The sequence below is a fragment of the Monodon monoceros genome, unplaced genomic scaffold, assembly GCF_005190385.1.
Source record: "Monodon monoceros isolate NGI ecotype Baffin Bay Population unplaced genomic scaffold, NGI_Narwhal_1 Super_Scaffold_5, whole genome shotgun sequence".
NCBI lineage: Eukaryota > Metazoa > Chordata > Mammalia > Artiodactyla > Monodontidae > Monodon > Monodon monoceros.
Window position 1 is genome coordinate 70,188,133 of NW_021703782.1, and position 23,731 is coordinate 70,211,863.

At 40.1% G+C, this 23,731-nt stretch overlaps 2 protein-coding genes across 2 annotated transcripts in view; one reads left to right on the forward strand and one right to left on the reverse strand.

Moving 5' to 3' along the window:
• Window positions 1–6,048, forward strand: part of GCNT1 (glucosaminyl (N-acetyl) transferase 1) — a 177,809-nt gene extending 171,761 nt beyond the window's left edge. Inside the window, exons 4-5 of the transcript XR_003790656.1 lie at window positions 3,706–3,822; window positions 5,215–6,048. The gene's annotated coding sequence lies outside the window, so the exon portion shown is untranslated. The remainder of the gene's footprint in view (window positions 1–3,705; window positions 3,823–5,214) is intronic.
• Window positions 1–23,731, reverse strand: part of PRUNE2 (prune homolog 2 with BCH domain) — a 259,577-nt gene that overhangs the window by 4,451 nt on the left and 231,395 nt on the right. Inside the window, exons 12-17 of the mRNA XM_029201650.1 lie at window positions 22,783–22,956; window positions 10,803–10,905; window positions 10,023–10,154; window positions 8,577–8,663; window positions 4,235–4,333; window positions 166–204 (exon numbers count right to left, since the gene is read on the reverse strand). Of these exons, the coding sequence (XP_029057483.1) occupies window positions 166–204; window positions 4,235–4,333; window positions 8,577–8,663; window positions 10,023–10,154; window positions 10,803–10,905; window positions 22,783–22,956 (634 nt within the window). The remainder of the gene's footprint in view (window positions 1–165; window positions 205–4,234; window positions 4,334–8,576; window positions 8,664–10,022; window positions 10,155–10,802; window positions 10,906–22,782; window positions 22,957–23,731) is intronic.

Sequence of the window (23,731 nt, forward strand, 5' to 3'; positions counted from 1 at the left end):
AGTACAAATAAGAGAAATTACATCTATCATGGAACAAAGGAAACTTTTAAAGGGCAGCATTGTCAGGATGCAAGAATAAAACACCAGGCATGCGGGTCCTCCCAATTCATTCCTGAAATGCAAGCCAACATCACTGCCAGCTGCTGAATGGAAACCAAGTCTTACTTAGCTGCTTCTGATGCTTCCCTCAGTTCTTCATCCAGTCTGCATGAGCAAAAATTAGCAGTGTAGAAAAGAAACAAAAAAGAAGCAAGCAGAGCGTGAGAAGAGTCACCCAGCAAAGCAGAGCCAGACATAAGTGGAGCGTATGTGCTTTTAAAAACCAACCTTTGGAGCGCTGAGACACATTCCTTCAGTTAAATATGGTGTTTTAAGAACTCCGATTCAACGTTTATGTACGTTTCTTTTGCAAAGTCCTTCATAAAGATGATAGATATAAACGTTGCAAGAAAATTGGCAACATGCTGGCTGAATAAAGCTGGAAACAGCCATAGCAGTTGCTGGGGACAGTTAAAGTTAGCTTGCAGCCTGGGCCGAGTCAGGGACGTATCTGGTTTAGTAGGTTTCAGTTGCAAATTAGGTTGACCTCAACAGCTTTTTTTACACACAAGACAAAGACCAGAAATGATATACTACAAGGGACTGGCACGAGGACCTCTGCTCTGATAGCGTGTTGAGGTCACCCACAAGTAAGACACTGGTGTACACACACAGAGGACCCAGCGTGAATTGTAGATCAGGAGACTTTTTACCTCACACTTCTCTTATAAGATCTCTCTTCATCGTACCTTACAGGATAAAAAATGAATGCAGTGAGGAAAACGAGCAGACAGATGGAAAAAAATGACAGGTCAGTGTTTTACAGAACAGTCAAAACATCATGAGAGGAAAAGCCTACCCAAAGAGTAATCAAATTGCCTTTGGGGAGAAATCTTATTTTTATTAGATATAGTCAATGATTTCGAATTTATGATTATATCCAGCCAATCCTCATGATTTGCAGATTCCGTGTTTGCAGATTCGCCTACCTGCTAAACCATAGTTGCAACCTCTAAAGCAGTACTTACGGCACTTTCATGGTCACTTGTGGATGTTCACAGAGTGACCAGACATTTGAGTCACCTGACATGTGGGTTCCCAGCTGAGGTGGAACTAGGCGAGGCTCTGCCTTCTCGTCTCAGCTCTTTTGCTGCAAACAAGTAGGCTTTTTACAGTCTCTGAAGTGTCATGTTTTTCTCATTTTTGTGCTTTTTGCTGGCGATCTCTTTCTTTATTAAAAATGTTCCCCAAACATTGTGCTTAAGTACCATCTAGTATTCCTAAGCACAGGGAGGCTATGGTGTGCCTTAGGGAAGGATATATGTGTGTTAGATAAGCTTTATTCAGGCACAAGTTACAGTGCTGTTGGCCCTGAGTTCAATGTTAGTGAATCAACAGTACAGGTCAAATAAAATGTCTTTAAACAGAAACGCAATAAAACAAGTTTATATATTAATGGGTAAATGAAAATGTGGTGACTGAGTACTCACAGAAACTCAGCCCTGTATTCCCCCTAGAAACAACGGTTCAGTACTTTATTCAAATCTTGTAAGAACATCACTGCCACAAATAATAAGAATCGCCTGTAATCAGTGATTATAAATCTGATTCCAGATTGGGCTCGTTTTGCTTTCATTTAAGCCCTTTGATGACAGGCTCCATCCCAGCTGAATATTGGTCTTGGGATTGGATGAGATCAGACCCTCTGAATGCTATTGTGTAATGGGAAGGAGCTATGGCTTGTTATCAATTTGAAAATGGCATACTATGAAAATGAGGCAATGAGGGTCAGTCACAGAAATGAGAGAAAGGACATCCAGAGGAGATGGATTACAAAAGACAGGAGAGATCAATCATGGACACATGGGGAGGGCGTGCATGGTTGTAAATTTCTTCCTCCAGAAGAAACTCTTTCCAAATGAAGCCCTTCCTGCCAAAGAAACTTTTCCCAAATGGAGCCCTTGAAAACTGACATGTGTAGATGAATGAAAAGCTCCTCTGGCATGTTTAACTTCTCAACAACTAAACTTCCCTGTATAAATAGCAAGTCTCTAAAAGCAACACAATTACAATAAATAACATTCTGGATTGCCAACTTTGTGCCAGGCTTCCTCAGTGCTTTATGTACATTGTTCTCATTCAGTCCTCAGGACCTTTCCATTGCTCCTTACTTTCTCATTTTAAAGATGCTGAAGCTGAGACTCAGAGTTTGTTTGTTTTTTTAAATTATTTTATTTTTGGCTGCGTTGGGTCTTTGTTGCTGCGCACAGGCTCTCTCTAAGTTGCAGTGAGCGGGGGCTACTCTTCGTTGCGGTGTGTGAGCTTCTCATTGCGGTGGCTTCTCTTGTTGCGGAGCACGGGCTCTAGGTGCACAGGCTTCAGTAGTTGTGTCTCGTGGGCTCTAGAGCGCAGGCTCAGTAGTTGTAGCGCATGGGCTTAGTTGCTCCGCTCTGCGCGTGGGGGGATCTTCCCGGACCAGGGCTCGAACCCGTGTCCGCCTGCATTGGCAGGCGGATTCTTAACCACTGCGCCACCAGGGAAGCCCTGACTCAGGGTTTTAAATAGGTTTCCTGAAGTCTCAGAGAGGCAGGTGGGAAGGTTCAAACCTAATGCTAAGCCTCCAAAGCCCACTCTCTTCTCTTTTTCCACTTGCCACACCGGGGAAGCACTGCCATATTTACCTAGAAAATGTGCAGTGCTCATTTCCACTTGACGAGGGAAGGTCCTTGTCATCTTTTGCAAAGGGAGACAGCATTATAGGAGGTGGGTGCTCCAGTACCTTTACATTTAAAGACTAGGAGTGGGTTTTGGAGATGGGGTCCCTTTCTTGAGGCAGCCGGCTAGAGCTAGAAGGTGTGCTGGTTTCGGGACTCTGTGAAGCTAGTGAGGAGTAAAGCCACCATTAGGAGCTTATGAACACTCTGCTTGATTCAGCTGAGCTAACTGGCACTTCTCAACCCAGTCGGTATCCTCTCTTCTTACCTGATACTGGGATGCCGGAAAACCAAACGCAGCTGCTTCTGAGTTTTGACTTTAGATGGTTTTTTAAGGGAAGTAAAGAAATCTGCTAGAAAAGGGCATGGGCATTGCGGTGCCAGGCTGACCTGGATTTGAATTCTAGTTCCATCTCTTCCCTGTTCCTGCTTATACTTTGCATAAGTAACGTCCCCTTCCTAAATTGTCTTCCTTCTCCGTAAACGGGGGTTTACTGTGGGGATTAAATAAAAGATATAAATAGAGCACTTCTGTGCCTAGCACAGCAGAGACACATTAGAGTCTTTTCCTTCCAGTTTCTGTGCCTTTTTTTTTTTTTTTTTTTTTTTAAGTGAGGGGACTCTTTTTTGGAAGCCCAAATTGGGAGGTCACTTTTGCTCTCCATCTTATGGAGGAAGATGGGGTATCCTTGACTGTTTTCTCTTGAGCTGATGGTTAGATTCCTCCCAGTTTTAATCACACAGAAAGCTAGTGAATCAGACACAGTGAAAGAAAAACATGATCGACAGCAAACAATAGCTCTTTTGCAACAATGAACCAGTTAGGAGGGTTCATTCTCCAGCATCATGTTTTTAAGTCCCAGCTCCAAGCAGTTGTTCGGTTAACTTTTTATTTGTATTATTTTTGCAGCCTAATCCTACAGCCTTCAGTATCCGTACTTTGTTCCCACAGGCTTTACCCTGTACTGAGTGAGGAGGTCATTCCTAACTGCACCACCCACCACTCTGCTTTATCTTTCACCTGAAGGGAACCATGAAGAAAAAGGACTGAGAAGAAAACAGAGAAAGGGTAATTTTTTTCTCTTTTCCTAGGGTCAAGCCGATAAATTACTTTATGTAAGGCAGTGAAGAAATCCAGGCTATGCACAAAACACACTGGGTCTGTGTGGCACGCTAGACACAAGTAACAAATATGCTGATTAATGATAAATTCAGGCTTTCTCCAAAATGGTAGTAAATTCAAGATAAAAATGAGGAAATTTCAGTAACACCAATAGAAGATGATGTGAAAGAAGATCTGAAAGAACAGAACAGTTATCGCTAGGCTATAAGAAAGGAAAATATTTATCGGAGAATATTTAATATTCGTTTTAAATAGAAGGTAATGCCCTTCCCCATATTTTATAAATCAGTTATTTCCTAATCTCCTTCTCCAGACATGCAATATTTCTTCCCAAATCTTCAAAACCACCAGGACTTACTTGATGATGCTCTCTGGAATATGGATGCAATCCATTGGGATCAGCCCACTGAGTTCCGATAAGCTACTGACGTATTTAATTTTACTGCTGAACTTTGAACTAGAAAAAAGAAAAGAAAAAAGATATCAGTCGCTCCTCCATCCCCTCTCAGGCTGCTGCCTCTTCTTGAAAATTCTTATCACCTTGTCCCAGCACTCTTACTAAGAAGAATGGCTATATTACTTGAGTAGTTACTATGTGCCAGACACTGTTTTAACTGGGTTATATATATTAACTCTTTTACTTTCTATGATTGATAGCCTAATGAGGTAGATACTATTATCGTTCTCTTTTTAAAGATAAGGAAACTTAAAACATACGGCGTTAAGTGTTTGCCCAGATTTCACCTTCAGTAAGTGGCAAAGCCTAGATTTAAACCCGGGCAGCCTGACTGCAGGGTCCACACACTGCACGGCCTCCCGGTGGTTCCTGCCACTCTGAATTGTCACTGGTTTATGGTTTGTTTCCCTTTGTTTGCTTGTTTGTTTTTAGCAAACAAAAATCTTGTCATTAGTTCTTTCAGAATCTACCACGGTTGATATATTTTTAAAATGTATATAAACCTGTTTTCCTCTTATTTTTTTAGTTGTACTTTTATTTTAAATACATATATACTTTTTAAAGTTTTAAATCTTGAAAGGTCATTCCAGATGAAACAGTGTTCAAAAAACAATGTTCCAATAATCGGATTTGAATGACAGACGGCTTTCATCTCAATGTTGTCATTTTAGGTGTGTGTAAATGCATAGAAAACAACTTGCAAGGAGATCCCTGAATTTGCCTCTGGGGAAGGGGGCTGGGTACAAGAGTCGGTAGTTGCTGAAGGAAGAACTTGGTCTTTATAATGATTGATTGGATGTTTTATAAGAAGAAGGAAGGCATTTTTGTATTGTTGGTGTAATAGCAAGCTAATTCTAAAATTATATCATTCCACTTGAAAGGGAATTTGACCAAGCATCAGACTTTCCTGAATGTTCTCCAATGAAAGGGCCTCCCCAGTCTACTGGGAGGATGCTGCGCCATCTGCCAACTGTACTGTCTTGTGTTCAACTACTGCGTATTCTAATAGGAAGTCTTTTCAAGGTCAGTTCTCCATACATCTGTCTTTCACATTTTACTCGCAGTTTTGACCCTGGGCCACTGGCTGTGACTTGTGAACAACCTTCATCTCCAAAAAGTCACTTCTAGTCGTCCTGATCAGCCTTGGGTGAACACACACTACCAACAATATGCTACCTTAGGCCACTTCCTTCCTCCAGAGTTTTCAAGCTAAATCCAGGTTTTGATGAAAGATGGAGGGGGTGGAATAAAAAGGCAGAGGAAGTTAGTTAGTTAGGCAAGGGGGGACACCTCCACACTGGAATGTACAGTTCTCTAAATATGCCTGGTGTATGGTACCTCCTTCTTGGTGTGTTGGTACCTGCTGTTTCCTCTACCTGGCTTTAGCTAGCCAATGCTATTAGTCTTCAAAACTCAACTTGAGGGCACATTCTTCTGGAAAGCCTCTCTTGATGCAGACTCTCAGCCTTCACACTCCACCTGTTACCTTAAAACTCACACCGTGAGTTATCAGCCCTCATCGTGCTTCCTTTGTACCCTGTATTATAACTGTTTTCTAGTCCTCCTATGTCAGCTGCCAGGCTGTGAACTCCCTGAGGACAGCAACTGAGCTATTTAATTTCTCAGCCTCCAGCACCTAACCCAATGCTTGACACAAACAATTCATTTTAAAAAAAGGCATTTGAGGGGAGAGAGAAAAATTAGGAGTATGGGATTAGCAGATACAAACTACTATATATATAAAATAGATAAACAACAAGGTCCTACTGTGTAACACAGGGAACTATATTCAATATCCCGCAATAAACCATAATGGAAATACGATATATATTCTTTTTCATATTCAGTTTTATATATATACATATATATATATATGTATATATATAAAACTGAATCACTTCACTGTATACCAGAAACTAACACAACATTGTAAATCAGTTATACTTCAATTTAAAAAATACATGAATTAAAAAAAAAAAAGAACTTGCCATATACCTCTATCATAGGTGTTACCCTTTAGCAGTGAAAAGACCTATAATACATTTTAGTGACCTCTTTTTTTCAGTTCAAAAAATTGATGACACTGATGTAGACTGATTTACAGAGGGATATTTAAAGAGGGTCTTACATGATGAAATTGTAGAACACGGTGTTTAAGTGCTTGGAACGTGTGTTCTTTAGAATTACGCAGACATTGGGTTCAAAGCCTGAAGCTATCATTTCTTGGCTGTGTTACCTTAGACCTGGGGTTGGCAAACCACGGCCAAAGCCAGCGTATGATTTTTCTTTTTACATCCTTGAGCTACGACTGGTTTTTACATTTTTTAAATGGTTGAAAAATGATCAAAAGAAGAATCTTGTGACATGTAAAAGATTTCAGAAAATTCAATTTCAGTATTCATAAATCAAGTTTTATTGGAACACAGCCATACTTATTTATTTACATATTGTCTATGGCTGCTTTTACCCTACCATGGAAGAGCTGAGTGGTTGTGATTAAGACTGTATGGCCCATAACACTGAAAATATTTAATATCTGATCCTTTACGGAATGGCTTTGCTGGCTCCTGCTTTAGACAATTTATTTGACCTCACTGAACCTCAGGGTTTTTTCCTATATAACAGAAATAGTAAGCAGTACCTCCTTCAGAGGACTGTCATTAGGGTTAAATAAAATAATGCATGTAAGCACTCAGTAAAGGTAGGCCATTATTATACGTGATTTACCACAACACTACTTGCTATAAGTTTATTATTTTTGTTGTAATTATTATCTTGAAACGCCCTTCAATAAATGTTGACTTACAATCTGTTTTCAATACTCTTACCATAACAAGTATTTATCAGGAAGAAATATATTTGTTTTATAATTAGAGCTGAATTATTAAATAAACATCAGTGAATCAATATCAATTCTAATGTTTGCTTTCTTACGCATTAAAGTTTATATAAGCTCTTCCTCCTCCCCTGTCGAAGCATTTTCTGCTAATCTTAAAATAAAATAAGTGGCTTTTTGTACGTCTTAAAAGCTCATACTATTTTTTTAAAGTAATATAACATGGTATGGTAAAGAAATCTTTGCCAGAGGAAAACTAGGTTGAATCCTGCTACTGCTCAGTTTTTGGAAGTAGGGGATGGGAATGCTAAATAAATAAGTGAACAGGGAACAAAAAAGGTGGACTCTGGAAGGCACAGTAAAATCTACATTAAAAAATATAAAGGATTTTAACCTTTAATTGTTTTCTCCAGAAGTGAAGTGATCAGAATTTTTCTTAGGGATTCATTAATAACTTGGAGATGGAAAAATTTCAATTTATCTGACGGGTATCCTGACGTTAGGGAAGACATTGTTCTAGTTAGCGGAAGTATAGTTCATTCACGATGTTGTATTAGTTTCAGGCATACAACCTAGTGATTCCCTATTTTTATAGACTGTGTTCCACTGAAGTTATTATAAAATGTCGGCTGTATTCCCTGTGCTGTATAATATATGCTTGTAGCTTATTTATTTTATACCTAGTTTGTACCTCTATACCCCTATCTTGCCCCTCCCTATTTTATTATATTTTTTAAAGCTCTCTAGAAAACCTGTACTGTCCCTTTCATTTAACTGTCTCATTCTTACTATATAAAAGGCATATCTTACTTTTCATCACTGAAATGTAAGGTTATACAGCACCCAACACAGAATAGATGATAAACAAATATTTACTGATTTGAAGTGAATTTAAACCAAGAAGCCTTATGGGTAATCAAAACAAAGCTCTCAAAATGGCTGCTCAGACTCTTTGCCTACCTCTGGTAACCTACGTGGGATTTGTTCAGAAGAAATAGAACAATTAAGACAAGACCTGGCTTCTGTTTCTGTCCCTGGTGTGTCTTTATTTTCCATTGTCATGTTACTCTACCTCTTTGATTCTCTACCATATACCATGTTTTACTTTAAAAGTACTATCTGTTCCCTTTTGTAATATGGCATAGAAACCTCACTATTTTATCTTCTGTGTTTACAGCAAGCAGTATAAAAGTCATGTTTTATAATTATGGGGGGAAAATATTCACTGCGAAAATATGCTCACTCTTAATTAGAGTCTCTTGCTGGGTAGTCCAAAGTATATTTTCAGGAAAGGCAGAGGCAAACATATTTTCCTACTCTCTCGGTTTATGAATTTTTGTTCAGAAGACAATGAATACATATTTTTAAAAACTAGTACGTTTACTTTTACTACAATAATGACCATACCTTATAAAAGGTCGTGTAATTGCAAGGATTGTTCTGATGAACCAAGATGGATGAACAATGATGAATGATTTTAAGTTCTTCCGCAACCTATTGTGAAAAGAAAAAAAAATTACTCATAACCTATTTTGTTTGTTTGTTTGTTTGTTTTTTTGCGGTACGCAGGCCTCTCACTGTTGTGGCCTCTCCCGTTGCGGAGCACAGGCTCCGTGGCCATGGCTCACGGGCCCAGCCGCTCCGCAGCATGTGGGATCTTCCCGGACCGGGGCACGAACCCGTGTCCCCTGCATCGGCAGGCGGACTCTCAACCACTGCGCCACCAGGGAAGCCCACTCATAACCTATTTTGAGTGGGAGTTAAAACAGAAAGCATATCCCCAAATAAGAATATATATATATATGATATTAGGGAATTCTATGTAAGTTACTGTTATCTGGTAGGAAGGTATAGAATGCCATGATCAATAAAACGAATGCCTTTTGAATAATTTGAAACCTGCGTAATTCAAACCTCAGTTTCCCATAAGAATAAATGTAAAATAGACTTTTTGTATTCTTGGAGTGCATAAATCTATAACCATATGGCATATTTTTGTTTAATGATGTTTTTCATTTTTGTCAGCATTATTTTTACTATTTTGAAATGAATACACTCTTACTAGCAACTTAGCCAATTTGTTCTACTGAGCCTGGGTTTCTTCTTCTGTAGAGTGAAAATGGTAACAGTATATCATGTGGTTGTTTGGCCTTCAGATAATCATTTTAACGTTTTGTACATTCGGGCATATTTTTCAGCATTAGCAATGCTACTTTATGTATGTTTAGATGATTAATGGATTTTAGTTGCTATAACAGGACACTCACATGTTGCTTTACAGGGAGCCACATCTGAGGGGAAGCCACACATATGGAAGACATCATAAATTTGTATGCTTATTATGACAATTTTCCTGTAGATGGCAATAACGTGTTTGGTTCTAACAAAACCAGTATGGATAGAAGTGACGTATCTTGAGGAAGGGGCACACAAAGGCACCATATGGGCCAGAATTAACAGTGAATGTTGAAATAAGAGCAGTAGGATTGCCTAAGTCACAACAGTCCTAGTGCACAAAAATGGCCGCAAGGTTACATGATACTAGTAAAGAATCATGGACTTTGGCTTATCAGCTCAAATTGCACCTCCATATGGCAACAGCATATGGATATTTAAAATACTTGTTGCCAAGTTTGAGATTACAACATTTAACAAAATCTGGGGAAGATCTGCTTTATTTCAAATTTGGGGCATCAAGTGACACTTATTAATATTTTTATGATTTATTATCTCAAATCAGCATTAATTCAATGTTCCTAAATTGTGATCGCATCTTTGGTAAATTAAAAGGTCACTGGAGATGGGAGTCACTGAGGAAGTCAAAATAGTGATTAGATTATGGAACCCACATACCGTCTGTCAATCATCTGGTAGCATTTCTTCATCCAGCCTAGCCCTGGCATCTTCCGTCTTGGGGTTGCACCATTCAAGTACACAATCATATAGTCTTCAGCTACCATCAGCTCTAACGTACTTATTACATATCTGATCACAGGAAGAAAGATAAGTGTTTTCAGTTCCCACAGGAAAGAGTTCATCTTATTTCACCATAATTATATAACATTTAAATTACAGGGTGCATGATATTTAAGAATGGTTGCACATATTCCCTCTTCAGCTTGAGAAGAATGCAGTTACCTAAGATCAATTCTCTGAGAGTATTACTCATTTATTTGCACAGTTATCTTTTTTTCATTTTTTTTTTAATGCAGGTACACTTGAAAAATGTGTAGGTTAGAAACCTGACTTTCAAAAATGTCAGCAATGTTATTATATACTAAGGGCAAGGCAGATTAAATAAAGGCAGATATAAATGAGGTCAGGTTATCTTCAGTTGGCTAAGAACATGTTATCAGAGAACAAAAATAATACTTCACCCAAAGGAAATGTTACAGAATTTTAAAATGCAGACCAGACTGTGTTCATTTTGTTTTCAGTTCATTCTACAGACAAAACAGCCCCTCTAAAGCTTTTGGTCTCTTGAGCAATTTTCCTTGACACAGATTTCATCAACTTTTAATCAAAGGCTTAGAATAGTCTACATCATCTATTTCCCTTTATTAAAGATGCTCTATCTGCCATCGCATGCCCGCAGACATTAACTGAAAACATTTTGTTGTAAATATCACTCACAGGAAAAGATTTTCCATGACATAGTGGTAATCTGCCCGACTGCTGTCTGGCAGAAAACAGGCAGCAAACACAATGATGGCATTTAGGCCATCCCCGTAGTATCCTAGAGGACAAACAAAAAGACATTTGTAACCAACTGAAAGCTCTTAACAAGATATTTAACCTAAAGGATAAATCTGGAAGCCTTGGCAAGAGTGTGTACGTGCATGTATTAGGTACATCTTTAAAAGAGTATTATATAGACTATACTTCTATAAGTATATACACATATAATTATCTTTCAGTGGTTAAGATGTAAGTTATATAGATTCTTAAATAGTGTGAATATATTTGCATATATAGGGTGTCCATGTATTATGGATGATTATATGTGTTGTACACAGTCGTAAGTGTGTTAGAAGTATTCAACTTATCAAAAGATGGTGGGGCAACACTTTTTGACTTAAGGGCATCTAATTTATATAATCAAAAAGCTAATTTATATAACACTGTTTCTTTTAATGGCTAAGAAAGAGGTTCTCTTTGATCCTCTTTAGTTCATCCTAGTTGTAGCAAGCCTGTGTTCCTTGAAAGCCCATCTTTGAAATTCGTGGCAAGGGTTGGTCAGGTCTCCACAGGTTTGTCTCTGGAATCTCAATGTACTGTATTTTTATTTTTTAATATCCCTTTTTAAACATTTGTGATTTGTGTCATATAACATAGTTCTGGACTTCAGAAACATTAAAGAGATTTCCTCAAAGCTTTGAGTAGGAGGACAGGACACACCCTCAAGCCTGATCAGAATTCAGTGTGTTTCATTTTTTCAGAACTCTAAATACCCTTCTGGTGATTACAAGGCAGTAAAATACTGGCTGGATATAGATTTGGACGGGCTTAACTCTTGAAAAGCAGTTTAATAAGATGTTCTCTACAAGGATAGAGAGTATGACTCTACCACAAAAGAGGTGGGGGAAGAAAGTGATACCAACTACAAATACATCAAATTATGGGTTTGCGTATATTACTAATTTGAGGTTGCTGTAGACAATGTTTATGCTACATATCTTAGAAGATGCTACCTACATAAGTATATACCTGATGCAACACATATTTGCAAAACAGGATTGGAATGGCTTCCCTCTGGATTGTTTGCTTTAGTCCCATCTTTTCCGAAATGCAGGTATTTACTAACTTTTTTTTTTAGAATGTGGTATGAAGGAAAATGGCAGGAGATATATTTTAATATAAGAAGTGTTTGTTCCACAAACAGTTTCATTTAGGAAGAGCCATAACTGAATAGAAATCCGCAAAGGATAGGATTAGGGTCACTAAGCCACCCTAACACCACAAAAATACGCAGTTCAGGCTCAGCACAATGAAAAAGAGTTCATTAAAAGAAAAAAATAGGTGTAATGAATCCCTCTTAAAAACAAGTACAAAAGTATTCTTCTGAGAGACACCAGGAAAGGCAGAGACAAGATGGCAGAGTAGAAGGACTTGAGCTCACCTCCTCACACGAAAACACCAAAATCACAACTAACTGCTGAACAACCATTGACAAAAAAGACTCAACCCTAACACAAAAAGATATACACCCAAAGACAAAGAGGAAGCCACAATGAGATGGTAGGAGGGGATCTTTCGTGATATAATCAAATCCCTCACTGGAAAATAATTATATCACAGAGGTTCTCCCACAGGAGTGAGAGTTCTGAGGCCCACATCAGGCTCCCCAGCCTGGGGGCCTGGCATTGGGTGGAGGATCCCTCAGGCATTTGGCACTTTTAAGGCCAGTGGGGCTTTAGCACAGCAGCTCCACAGGACTGGGGGAAACAGAGACTCCACTCTTGGAGGGCCCACACAAGGTTTAATGTGCACTGGGGCCCAGGGCAGAGCAGTGACTCCACAGGAGCCTGGGCTAGACCTACCTGCGCATCTTGGAGGGCCTACTGGGGAGGGGGAAATTGGCTGTGGCTCACTGTGGGGGCAAGGACACTGGTGGTGGACACCCCAGGGAATACCCATTGGCGTGAGCTCTCCTGAAGGTTGCCAGTTTGGGACCTGGCCCCACCCAACAATCTGCAGGCTCCAGTGCTGGGACACCTCAGTCCAAACAACCAACAAGGTGGGAACAGAGCCCCACCCATCAGCAGACAGGCTGCCTAAAGTCATCCTGAGCCAACAGCTGCCTATATAAATATATACCACTTAACCTCACCCTGCCCATTAGAGGGACAAGACCCAGCTCCACCCACCAGTGGGCAGGCACCAGTCCCTCCCATCAGAAAGCATGCACAAGCCCCTGGACCAACCTCACCCACCGGGGGTAGACACCAGAACCAAGAAGAATTACAGTCCTGCAGCTGGAGGAACAGAGACCACAAACACAAAAAGTTAAGACACAATGAGATGGCAAAGAAATATGTCCCAGATGAAGGGACAAGATAAAACCCCAGAAGAACAACTAAGTGAAGTGGAAATAGGCAATCTACCCAAAAAAGAATTGAGTAGTGATAGTAAAGATGATCCAAGATCTCAGAAAAAGAATGGAGGCACAGACTGAGAGGATACAAGAAATGTTTAATAAAGAGCTAGAAGCTTTAAAGAACAAACAGAGATGGACAGTACAACAAGTGAAGTGAAAAATGTGCCAGAAGGAATCAGTAGCAGAATAAATGAGGCAGAAGAACAAATAAGTGAGCTGGAAGACAGAATGGTGGAAAATCACTGCCATGGAAATGAGGACAGTCTAAGAGACCTCTGTGACAACATTAAACGCACCAACATTCGCATTATAGGGATCCCAGAAGGAGAATAGCGAGAGAAAGGGCCTGAGAAAATATCTGAAGAGATAATAGCCAAAAACTTCCCTAACATGAAAAAGGAAACACTCAAGTCCAGGAAGTGCAGAGCCCCATACAGGATAAATCTAAGAAGGAACACACCAAGACACATAATAATCAAATTGACAAAAATTAAAGACAAAGAAAAAATATTAAAAGCAACAAGGGAAAAGCAACAAATAACATACAAGGGAATCCCCATAAGGTTATCAGCTGAACTTTCAGCAGAAACTCTGCAGTCTAGAAGGGAGTGGCACGATATACTTAAAGTGATGAAAGGGAAAAACCTACAACCAAGAATACTCTACCCAGCAAGGCTCTCATTGAGATCTGACAGAGAAATCAAAAGCTTTACAGACAACCAAAAGCTAAGAGAATTCAGCACCACCAAACCAGCTTTACAACAAATGCTAAAGGAACTTCTCTCAGCAAAAAAGAAAAGGCCACAACTAGAAACAAGAAAATTACAAACGGGAAAGCTCACCAGTAAAAAGCAAACATACAGTAAAGGTAGGAAATCACCCACAAGATGAAAAACCAGCAATCGTGAGAAGAGGAGAGTACACATGCAGGATACTGGAAATGCATTTGAAATTAAGAGACTAGCAACTTTAAACAATCTTGTATATATATAGACTGCTATATCGAAACATGGTAACTGCACACCAAAAATCAACAATAGGTTAACACACAAAAAAGAAAAAGCAATCCAAACACAACTCTAAAGATAGTCATCAAATCACAAGAGAACAAAAGAGGGAGGGAATAAAAAAGACCTACAAAAGCAAATCCAAAACAATTTAACAAGATGGCAATAAGAACTCACATATCAATAATTACCTTAAATGTAAATGGATTAAATGTCCCAACCAAAAGACACAGACTGGGGCTTCCCTGGTGGCGCAGTGGTTGAGAGTCCTCCTGCTGATGCAGGGGACACGGGTTCGTGCCCTGGTCCGGGAAGGGCCCACATGCCGCGGAGCAGCTAGGCCCGTGAGCCACGGCCTCTGGGCCTGCGCGTCCGGAGCCTGTGCTCCACAACGGGAGAGGCCACAACAGTGAGAGGCCCGTGTACCGCAAAAAAAAAAAAAAAAAAAAAAAAAAAAAAAAAAAAAGACATAGACTGGCTGAATGGATACAAAAACAAGACCCGTATATATTCTGTCTACAACAGACCCACTTCAGATCTAAGGACACATACAGACTGAAAGTGAGGGGATGGGAAAAGGTATTCCATGCAAATGGAAATCAAAAGAAAGCTGGAGCAGCAATACTGATATCAGACAAAATAGACTTTAAAATAAAGACTGTTACAAGAGAGAAAGAAGGACACTACATAATGATCAAGGGATCAATCCAAGATATAAAAATTGTAAATACATATACAAATCCAATGTAGGAGTGCCTCAATATATAAGGCAAATGCTAACAGCCATTTCTCCTAAAAGGAGAAATTGACTGTAGCACAATAATAATGGGAGACTTGGTGGGAGGGAGGGAGATGCAAGAGGGAAGAGATATGGGGATATATGTATAGCTGATTCACTTTGTTATAAAGCAGAAACTAACACACCATTGTAAAGCAATTATACTCCAATAAAGATGTTAAAATGAATAATAATAATGGGGGACTTTAACACCCCTCTTACATCAATGGACAGATCATCCAGATAGAAAATCAATAAGGAAACACAGGCCTTAAATGACACATTAGATCAGATGGACTTAATTGATATTTATAGAATATTCCATCCAAAAGCAGCAGGATACACATTCTTCTTATGTGCACATGGAACATTTTCCAGGATACATCACATGCTGAGCCACAAAACAAGCCTCAGTAAATTTGAGAGAACGGAAATCATATCAAGCATTTTCTCTGACCACAATGCTATGATATTAGAAATAAACCACAAGGAAAAAAACTGTAAAAAAAAAAAAAACCAAACGTGGAGGCTAAACAAATGTTATTAAATGACCAATGGATGACTGAAGAAATCAGAGGAAATCAAAAACCTAGTGACAAATGAAAACGAAAACACAATGATCAAAACCTATGGGACGCAGCAAAAGCAGTTCTAAGAGGGAAGTTTATAGCAATATAGTCTTACCTCAGGAAACAAGAAGAGTCTCAAACAACCTAACCTTACACCTAAAGCAACTAGAGAAAGAAGAACCAAAAAAACACAAAGCAGAAGGAAAGAAATCGTAAAGATCAGTGCAGAAATAAATGAAATAGAGAAGAAGAAAACAATAGCAAAGATGAATGAAACTAAAAGCTGGTTCTTTGAGAAGACAAACAAAATTGATAAGCCTTTAGCCAGACTCATGAAGAAAAAAAGGGAGTACTCAAATCAATAAAATTAGAAATGAAAAAGAAGTTACAACTGACACCACAGAAATACAAAGGAACATAAGAGACTACTACAAGCAACTGTATGCCAAGAAGTTGGACAACCTGGAAGAAATGGACAAATTCTTAGAAAGGTACTATCTCCCAAGACTGAATCAGGAAGAAGTAGAAAATATGAACAGACCAAGTCACAAGCACTGAAATTGAAACTGTGATGTAAAAATGCCCAACGAACAAAAGTGCAGGGCCAGAAGGCTTCACAGGCGAATTCTATAAAACATTTACAGAAGAGTTAACACCTATTCTTTTGAAACTCTTCCAAAAAAGTCAAAGAGGAAGGAACAGTCCCAAACTCATTCTATGAGGCCACCATCATACCAGACAAAGATACCAGAAAAAAAGAAAATTACCAGCCAATATCACTGATGAACATAGATGCAAAAATCCTCAACAAAATACTAGCAAACAGAATCCAACAGCACATTAAAAGGATCATACACCATGACTGAGTGGGATTTATCCCAGGGATGCAAGGAGTTTTCAATATACACAAGTAAATCAGTGTGATAAACCACATTAACCAACTGAATAATAAAAACCATATGATCCTCTCAATTGATGCAGAAACAGCTTTTGACAAAATTCAACACCAATTTATGATAAAAACTCTCCAGATAGTGAGCATAGAGGGAACCCACCTCAACATAATAAAGGCCATATATGAAAAACCCAGTCAACATCATACTCAATGGTGAAAAGCTGAAAGCATTTCCTCTAAGATCAGGAGCAAGACAAGGATGTCCACTCTTGCCACTCTTACTCAACATAGTTTTGGAAGTCCTAGCCGTGGCAATCAGAGAAGAAAATGAAATAAGAGGAATCTAAATTGGAAAAGAAGAAGTAAAACGGTCACTGTTTGCAGATGACATGATACTATACATAGGAAATCCTAAATATGCTGCCAGAAAACTACTAGAGCTCATCAATGAATCTGGTAAGGTTGCAGGATACAAAATTAAAACACAGAAATCTGTTACATTTCTATACACTAACAATGAAAGATCAGAAAGAGAAATTCAAGAAACAATTCCACTTACCATCGCATCAAAAAGAATAAAATACCTAGGAATAAACCTGCCTAAGGAGGCAAAAGACCTGTACTCTGAAAACTGTAAGATGCTGATGAAAGACAGTGAAGATGACACAAACAGGTGGAAAGATATACCATGTTCTTGGATTGGAAGAATCAATATTGTCAAAATGACTATACCACCCAAGGCAATCTACAGATTCAGTGCTATCCCTATGAAATTACCATGGGCATTTTTCACAGAAGTAGAGAAAAAATTTTTTTAATTTGTATAGAAACACAAAAGACCTCAAATAGCTAAAGCAATCCTCAGAAAGAAAAATGAAGCTGGAGGAATCAGTCTCCCTGGCTTCAGACTATACTACAGAGCTACAGAATCAAAACAGTATGGTACTGACATGAAAACAGAAATATAAATCAATGGAACAGGACAGAAAGCCCAGAAATAAACCCACACACCTACGATCAATTAATCTACAACAAAGGAGGCAAGAATATACAATGGAGAAAAGACAGTCTTTTCAGTAGTGGTGCTGGGAAAACCAGACAGCTACATATGAAAGAATGAAACTAGAACATTCTCTAACACCATACACAAAATGGATTAAAGATCTAAATGTAAGACCAGATACTATAACACTCTTAGAGGAAAACATAGGCAGAACACTCTTTGACATAAACCGTAGCAATATCTTTTTGGATCCACCTCCTAGAGTAATGAAAATAAAAACAAAAAAATCAAATGGGAACTAATCAAACTTAACAAGCTTTTGCACAGCAAAGGAAACCATAAACAAAATGAAAACACAACCCACAGAATGGGAGAATATATTTGCATATGAAGTGACTGACAAGGGATTAATCCCCAAAATATACAAACAGCTCATGCAGCTCATTATCAAATAAACAAACAATCCAATCAAAAAATGGGCAGAAGCTCTAAATAGACATTTCTCCAAAGAAGATATACAGATGGCCAAAAAGCACATGAAAAGATGTTCAACAAAGCTAGTTATTAGAGAAATGCAAATCAAAACTACAATGAGGTATCACCTCACACTGGTCAAAATGGCTATCATCAAAAAGTCTACAATAAATGCTGGAGAGCGTGCACAGAAAAGGGAGCCCTTCTACACTGTTGGTGGAAATGTAATTTGATACAGCCACTATGGAGAACAGTATGCAGGTTCCTTAAAAAACTAAAAATTGAACTACCATATGACCCAGCGATCCCATTCCTGGACATATATCCAGAGAAAAACATAATTTGGAAAGATGCATTCATCCCAATATTCACTGCAGCAGTATTTACAGTAGCCAAGACATGAAAACAATCTAAATGTCCATCGACAGAGGAACGGATAAAGAAGATGTGGTACATATATACAACGGAATATTACTCAGCCATAAAAAGGAGTGAAGTAATGCCATTTGCAGCAACATGGGTAGCCCTAGAGATTATCATACTAAGTGAAGAGAAAGACAGAGACAGAGAAAGACAAGTATTATATCACTTATATGTGGAATATAAAAAAAAATGATACAAATGAAGTTATTTACATAACAGAAACAGAATCACAAACTTTGAAAACAAACTTATAGTTTCCAGAGGGGAAATGGGGAGGGGGGGGGCGATAAAATTAGGAGTTTGGGGTTAACACATACACACTACCATATATAAAATAGGTCATCAACAAGGACCTACTGTATAGCACAGGGAACTCTACTCAATATTCTGTAATAACCTATATGGGAAAAGAATCTGAGAAAGAACGGATGTATGTATATGTACAATTGAATCATGCTGAAACTAACACATCACTCCTGAAACTAACACAACATTGCAAATCAGCGATACACTAATATCCAATAAAAATTAGATTAAAAAAATAAAAAATTTTATAAAAGCATCCTTTCAAAAGCATCTTTCTACATGTAGCTGTCTGACTCCAGGGTGTCAGGATAATTGCAAGATTATGACGCTCAGTTACTTTGAGTTTTCTATTTCTGGAGAATTTCTAAGAATACGTTGTTGTCGTTTTTTAAAGGAAAGACTGAGGTTTATAAACAGTACTTCAGAAGTCATCCTAAATGGCAATTCACAATGGCAATTGTGTTACTGCTGTCTGTCCTTGGCATGGTGTAGTATCACGTTGGCTTGGGTTTATTTAACCAAAGGAATACTCAACGGTCAACTTACCACTTCCTGATCAATGACTAAGCTGGGATTGTCTCTTTCTATAAAAAAAAAATCACTGAAATTGACAAATGATGATGGATTTTGCATTTTGGGGCAGAGGATTTGTAGGAAGGGAAGAAGAGGCAAAAGAAAGAGGAGGAGAGGAGGAGATGTAGCGTGTAAGGAAGGAAAGAGAAAAAGATTTCCTCGTGAAAGTTTTCTTCTAAATCAAGAGCAGGTGCCGTTGTTGCCAGGCTTTGGAGCTATTCCAGATAGCAATTGCTGGCAAAGTGTAATAACGTGAATGAACAGGACCATTTGCATTTTGTTCCTCGCCAGTGTCTCCAAGGGGGTCAGCTAACCCAACTTCTACGCTAAATATGCAGCTGACTCAAGTGAAGTTGCCTGTCGGCAAACGCAGAATTCACGTGAAGTTTCGCTTTTTAACACATGTATTTTATCAGACTCTCTTCTCAGTAACGGTGAGGTGAATTCAGGGTGTGTGTGCTGAGGTGCATGAGCTATCCCACCGTGGTGTCGCCTGAGACCCTCGGAAGCAACGATGCAAACCTTACCTGAGGGAGAACAGAGAGGCATGAAAGGGACGTAACACAAGTTTGCTGGCCAGCAAATGGAATGGAGAGAGAAGGAAAGATACCACAGTCGCAACCAAGACATACACACACACACACCAGCCTGCAACTCTTCTCATCCTTTCCAGGATCATTTGTCCAGCAACACTGCAGAGAAGGTTACCTGAGTCTCCTATAATGAAATAAGAGAAGTAAAAACACAAGACAGGAAACGCCTCATTACAACGCTTTGGTGTGACTGGCCTTGGTTATCTAATTGTGTTCTCTACTTCAGGCTCAAAAATGCCAGTTCTGGCCTCAAAGTGACCCCTCACTGTTGGCTAATCCAAACCACCCAGACTTCTTTTTCTTTGCTTTTCTACTTAAGCAGATGGCAGGGATATTACTCATGGGCTCACAGGAGGTGACATGGCTTTGAGATCATCCTTTCTTGACTGATGAAGTAACTGAGGCCCAGGGGAGTTAAGTGATGTACCAAGATCACAGACTTATCAGTGGCCAAGACGGGTCTTGAACCCTATTCTTCCACATTGTGGACAGGGCCTCTGGCCATAGCTCATGTGGAGGTCAGTAAAGCTGAAGGCTGAAATATTTGTTCAAGTCCTGCTCTCACACACAGATGTTCCCAGCTGGTGTGGACACTCTTGCAGCAAACTTAAGCAGCGCTTTTCATCACCCCCATCTTGCAGTCGTGCTGCCCAGAGCACCGAACAGCCGGCACTTCCCTACTGGCCTGAGCGGGATAACTTCCTCACAGCAAAATGCAAGACACCAAAACAACATCTCTGTTCACTCTGGAGTGCTGCTTTTTAAAATGCTCATCAGAAGCCAGGATGACAAACTCAGTGGACTGGTAACTAGGGAGCGTGACTTTCTCAGATCATTGAGGTATGAGAAAGTGGTATGAGCTTCTAAGACAGCAGACAAAGCTTTGGCAAATTCAGAAGTAACATGTGAACTGTCTTTACCTCCCGAGCAAAAAAGCTGGTCGGGGCGTAGGAAGAGGTGGCATCTCCCTAACATTCCGGTGGGTGCAGCCGGAGGCGCGTTCATGCAAGCCAGCACCTGGAGAAGGCCGAGGCGGAGCCAGGGAGAGGAGAGATGGCCTTCTCTCTCCAACAAACCAGACAGTTACCCAGACAAAAAAGGAGCTCACAACACAGAAAGGGGAGGAGCAGATGCCAAGGGGAGGAGGTGGTGGGGATGGAGGGCACAGCAAACCAGGTTATCCCTGAGATATCGGGTGTTTTCACAAAGAATGTGACAGGCGGAAGCAGTGGCTTTTTCTGACCCGGGTGTGCTGATGAAAATCACTCTCTCCTGATTCAGGCAACAGAACGATGGGCTCAACCCACCCATCCAACCCGCCTAACTTCACTGTGGATGAAAGCATAAGCAGGTGAGTCTGCTGGGGTAACAAGAGATAACTTAGCCTTATAATAACAGGCTAAGTTATCTCTTGTGAAGCCGTGAGCCTGCCTGCTTCACAACAAAGGGACTTCTAATTTATGACCTGAATGGTAAAAATGTACAGGGACTGTCACTGCATGACAGACTTTGACAGACTTTTCTATATATCTTGTACTTTTTGGAATGAGCATAGGCTATTTTATAGTCGTGTTTTGTTTTGTTTTCTTTTGTTTTCTAAAAGGCAAACAAACCAAAAATACCTGATGGCTGGTGCAAAGGAGATGTGACCTTCTGGGGAGATCTGGACGACGTTCAGATTGTGGTTTTCATTAGAACAACAACAGGATTGACTCTATGGCCAGCTGTCTGTCATTTTCAGCAAGATTAGGCCTGCTCTCATTCCAAAGGGCTGTGGGAAAAGTCTCCCTTAGAGGAGCTATCACTGGGCCATATTACCATTCCAGGGCAAGTGGTGAGAAAGGAAGGTCAGGGCCAGGGACACCTATGGGCATTTTCCTTCACTACCATGGGTGGGGGCCCTGGGGGGTCCTGATACTTCCATGGAGGTAGCAATGCATGGGGAAAATCTGTGGTGAAGGGAAGTTGGAGGGAAAAGGCAAAGCATTCTTCTGCTTGTTAGAAAACCAAAGCTCCGGGTTTAATGCAGCGCCAAGACACTTATTTCCCTGTCCTCGATAAGGAAGACAGAACAATTGCCTTGTCAGCTTACACTTTTCCTGGAAGAGCTGAGTGGTTAGGGTGGGGCGTCAGGACTGCAGGGAAGTTGTGCATGCCGCAGAAAAAGCCAAAAAGCCATTTATGGATTCTGAAGTTGACAACGTTCAATGTGTCGCTTGAGCTCATGTGATTTTTTTGTGAGTCCCAAATTAATCAAGGCTCCTGGAGCTCCAAGAAAGCGGTGAAAATACAAAAGAGCCTTTTCTCTCCCTTGTCCCTTATGAAACAGGTGGAGATCTTGGCTGGAGTGGGCTGTTGTCATAGATGTGTCCATTACATCTATGCCTATGTCATAGGCATAGATGTAATGGAGTTTATAGAAAAGCAAACTTCAACTAGGGGGAAAAAAAGGACCAGGCTAAGACTAAAAAGATTTCCTAAAGCTTCTGAAGAGGATTCCAAAGATTGGTCTGGAATTAAAAGCACCTCTTACTGCAGGCCATGTAGAAAACAGACTTGAAAACAATTCAGTTAAACCCTACAACATATGAATTCCAAACACACTATTAAATTGGACAACTATGGCTTTCAAGAAATTTGCACAGAAGAGGATAGCTATCAGGTATGCAGTGCGAAAGGCATTTTTCACATTGGAAAGTTACTTTTGCATAGTAAGCTTTCCAGTGTTCATTGAATTGAGTATGAAATAATACGCTCAGCTCTACAGTGCCCTGAACGTCGACTGCCTAATAGGGTCTTGGGACGTCATGCCGCAGAGAACCCTAGTTTTGTTTTCTTATAAAAACTGTATGGCTGCCCCGCTGCTTGCTTCCCAGGTTTGCAGAGCTCACCTACCTCCATGAGAAATGACTCTCCTGTAGGGCTCGATGACCTTCATGTCAATCCGCTGCTCCTGTTCTCCAATCACCACGGTCCTCCACAGCCGGTTGTCCTCTCGCTCCTCTTCTGCCGTATATTCCGGAATAGACTCTGACTCTTGGCCAGAATCTTTGTTGGCTGTGTGATCCTCTGGAAATGAAGCATAGAGCAGGGATAAAGAAGAAAGACCTCCACAGGTGAGGCAGTTCAGCAACTAGCGACCTCCTGGCAGAGTCAACCCGAGCTCCCTGTTCTGTACAACTCTGATAGAGCTTGACACCATCCTGATCACATAAAGGACACTCAGTGAAGTCTTACTGATTGACTGACTGAACAACCAATCCATTGTGAAGGCCAGGCGGAGGGTGGGGATAGGAAAAGAGCTAGAGCTGTCTTGTGTCTGTAGTGGTCCAAGGGGGCATAGGCTGGTGCTAACTCATCCTCGATCCTATAAGCTGTAGACTGCAGGTCTTTCTGATGGGGTGAAAGGCTATTCATCAGGCCCTATTTCCCTTGTGCCACACTTCTTGGTGTATCCTGAGTGCTCAGAGTGTTTTGGGGGCCCTCAGCTCAGTATCTTGACGATACCGCCAGCCTAGACCCCCACTCTAAGAGTCTTACAGTGGGGTTGCATCCCCTTGTCTACTGGGAGTGCATCTGGACATTAATTCGATATTACTTCCTATACATTTTTCAAAATATGCTACACAAAGGTTTTACAGTAAGTGAGAAACAACCTCGTAGACCAGAAGTGCTCCAAGGCCAAAAATTCACAAGACTCTTACTTGCGGGTGCCCAAGGCAATGAAAAAGCCCACTGAGCATTCTTGGCGGAGAAATTTACCACCCATTCTTGTGCATCAAGAAAAAAGCAACCATATTTAGTTTTCTTAAAAGAATAAGCAACACTTGTTTCCATTTTTACT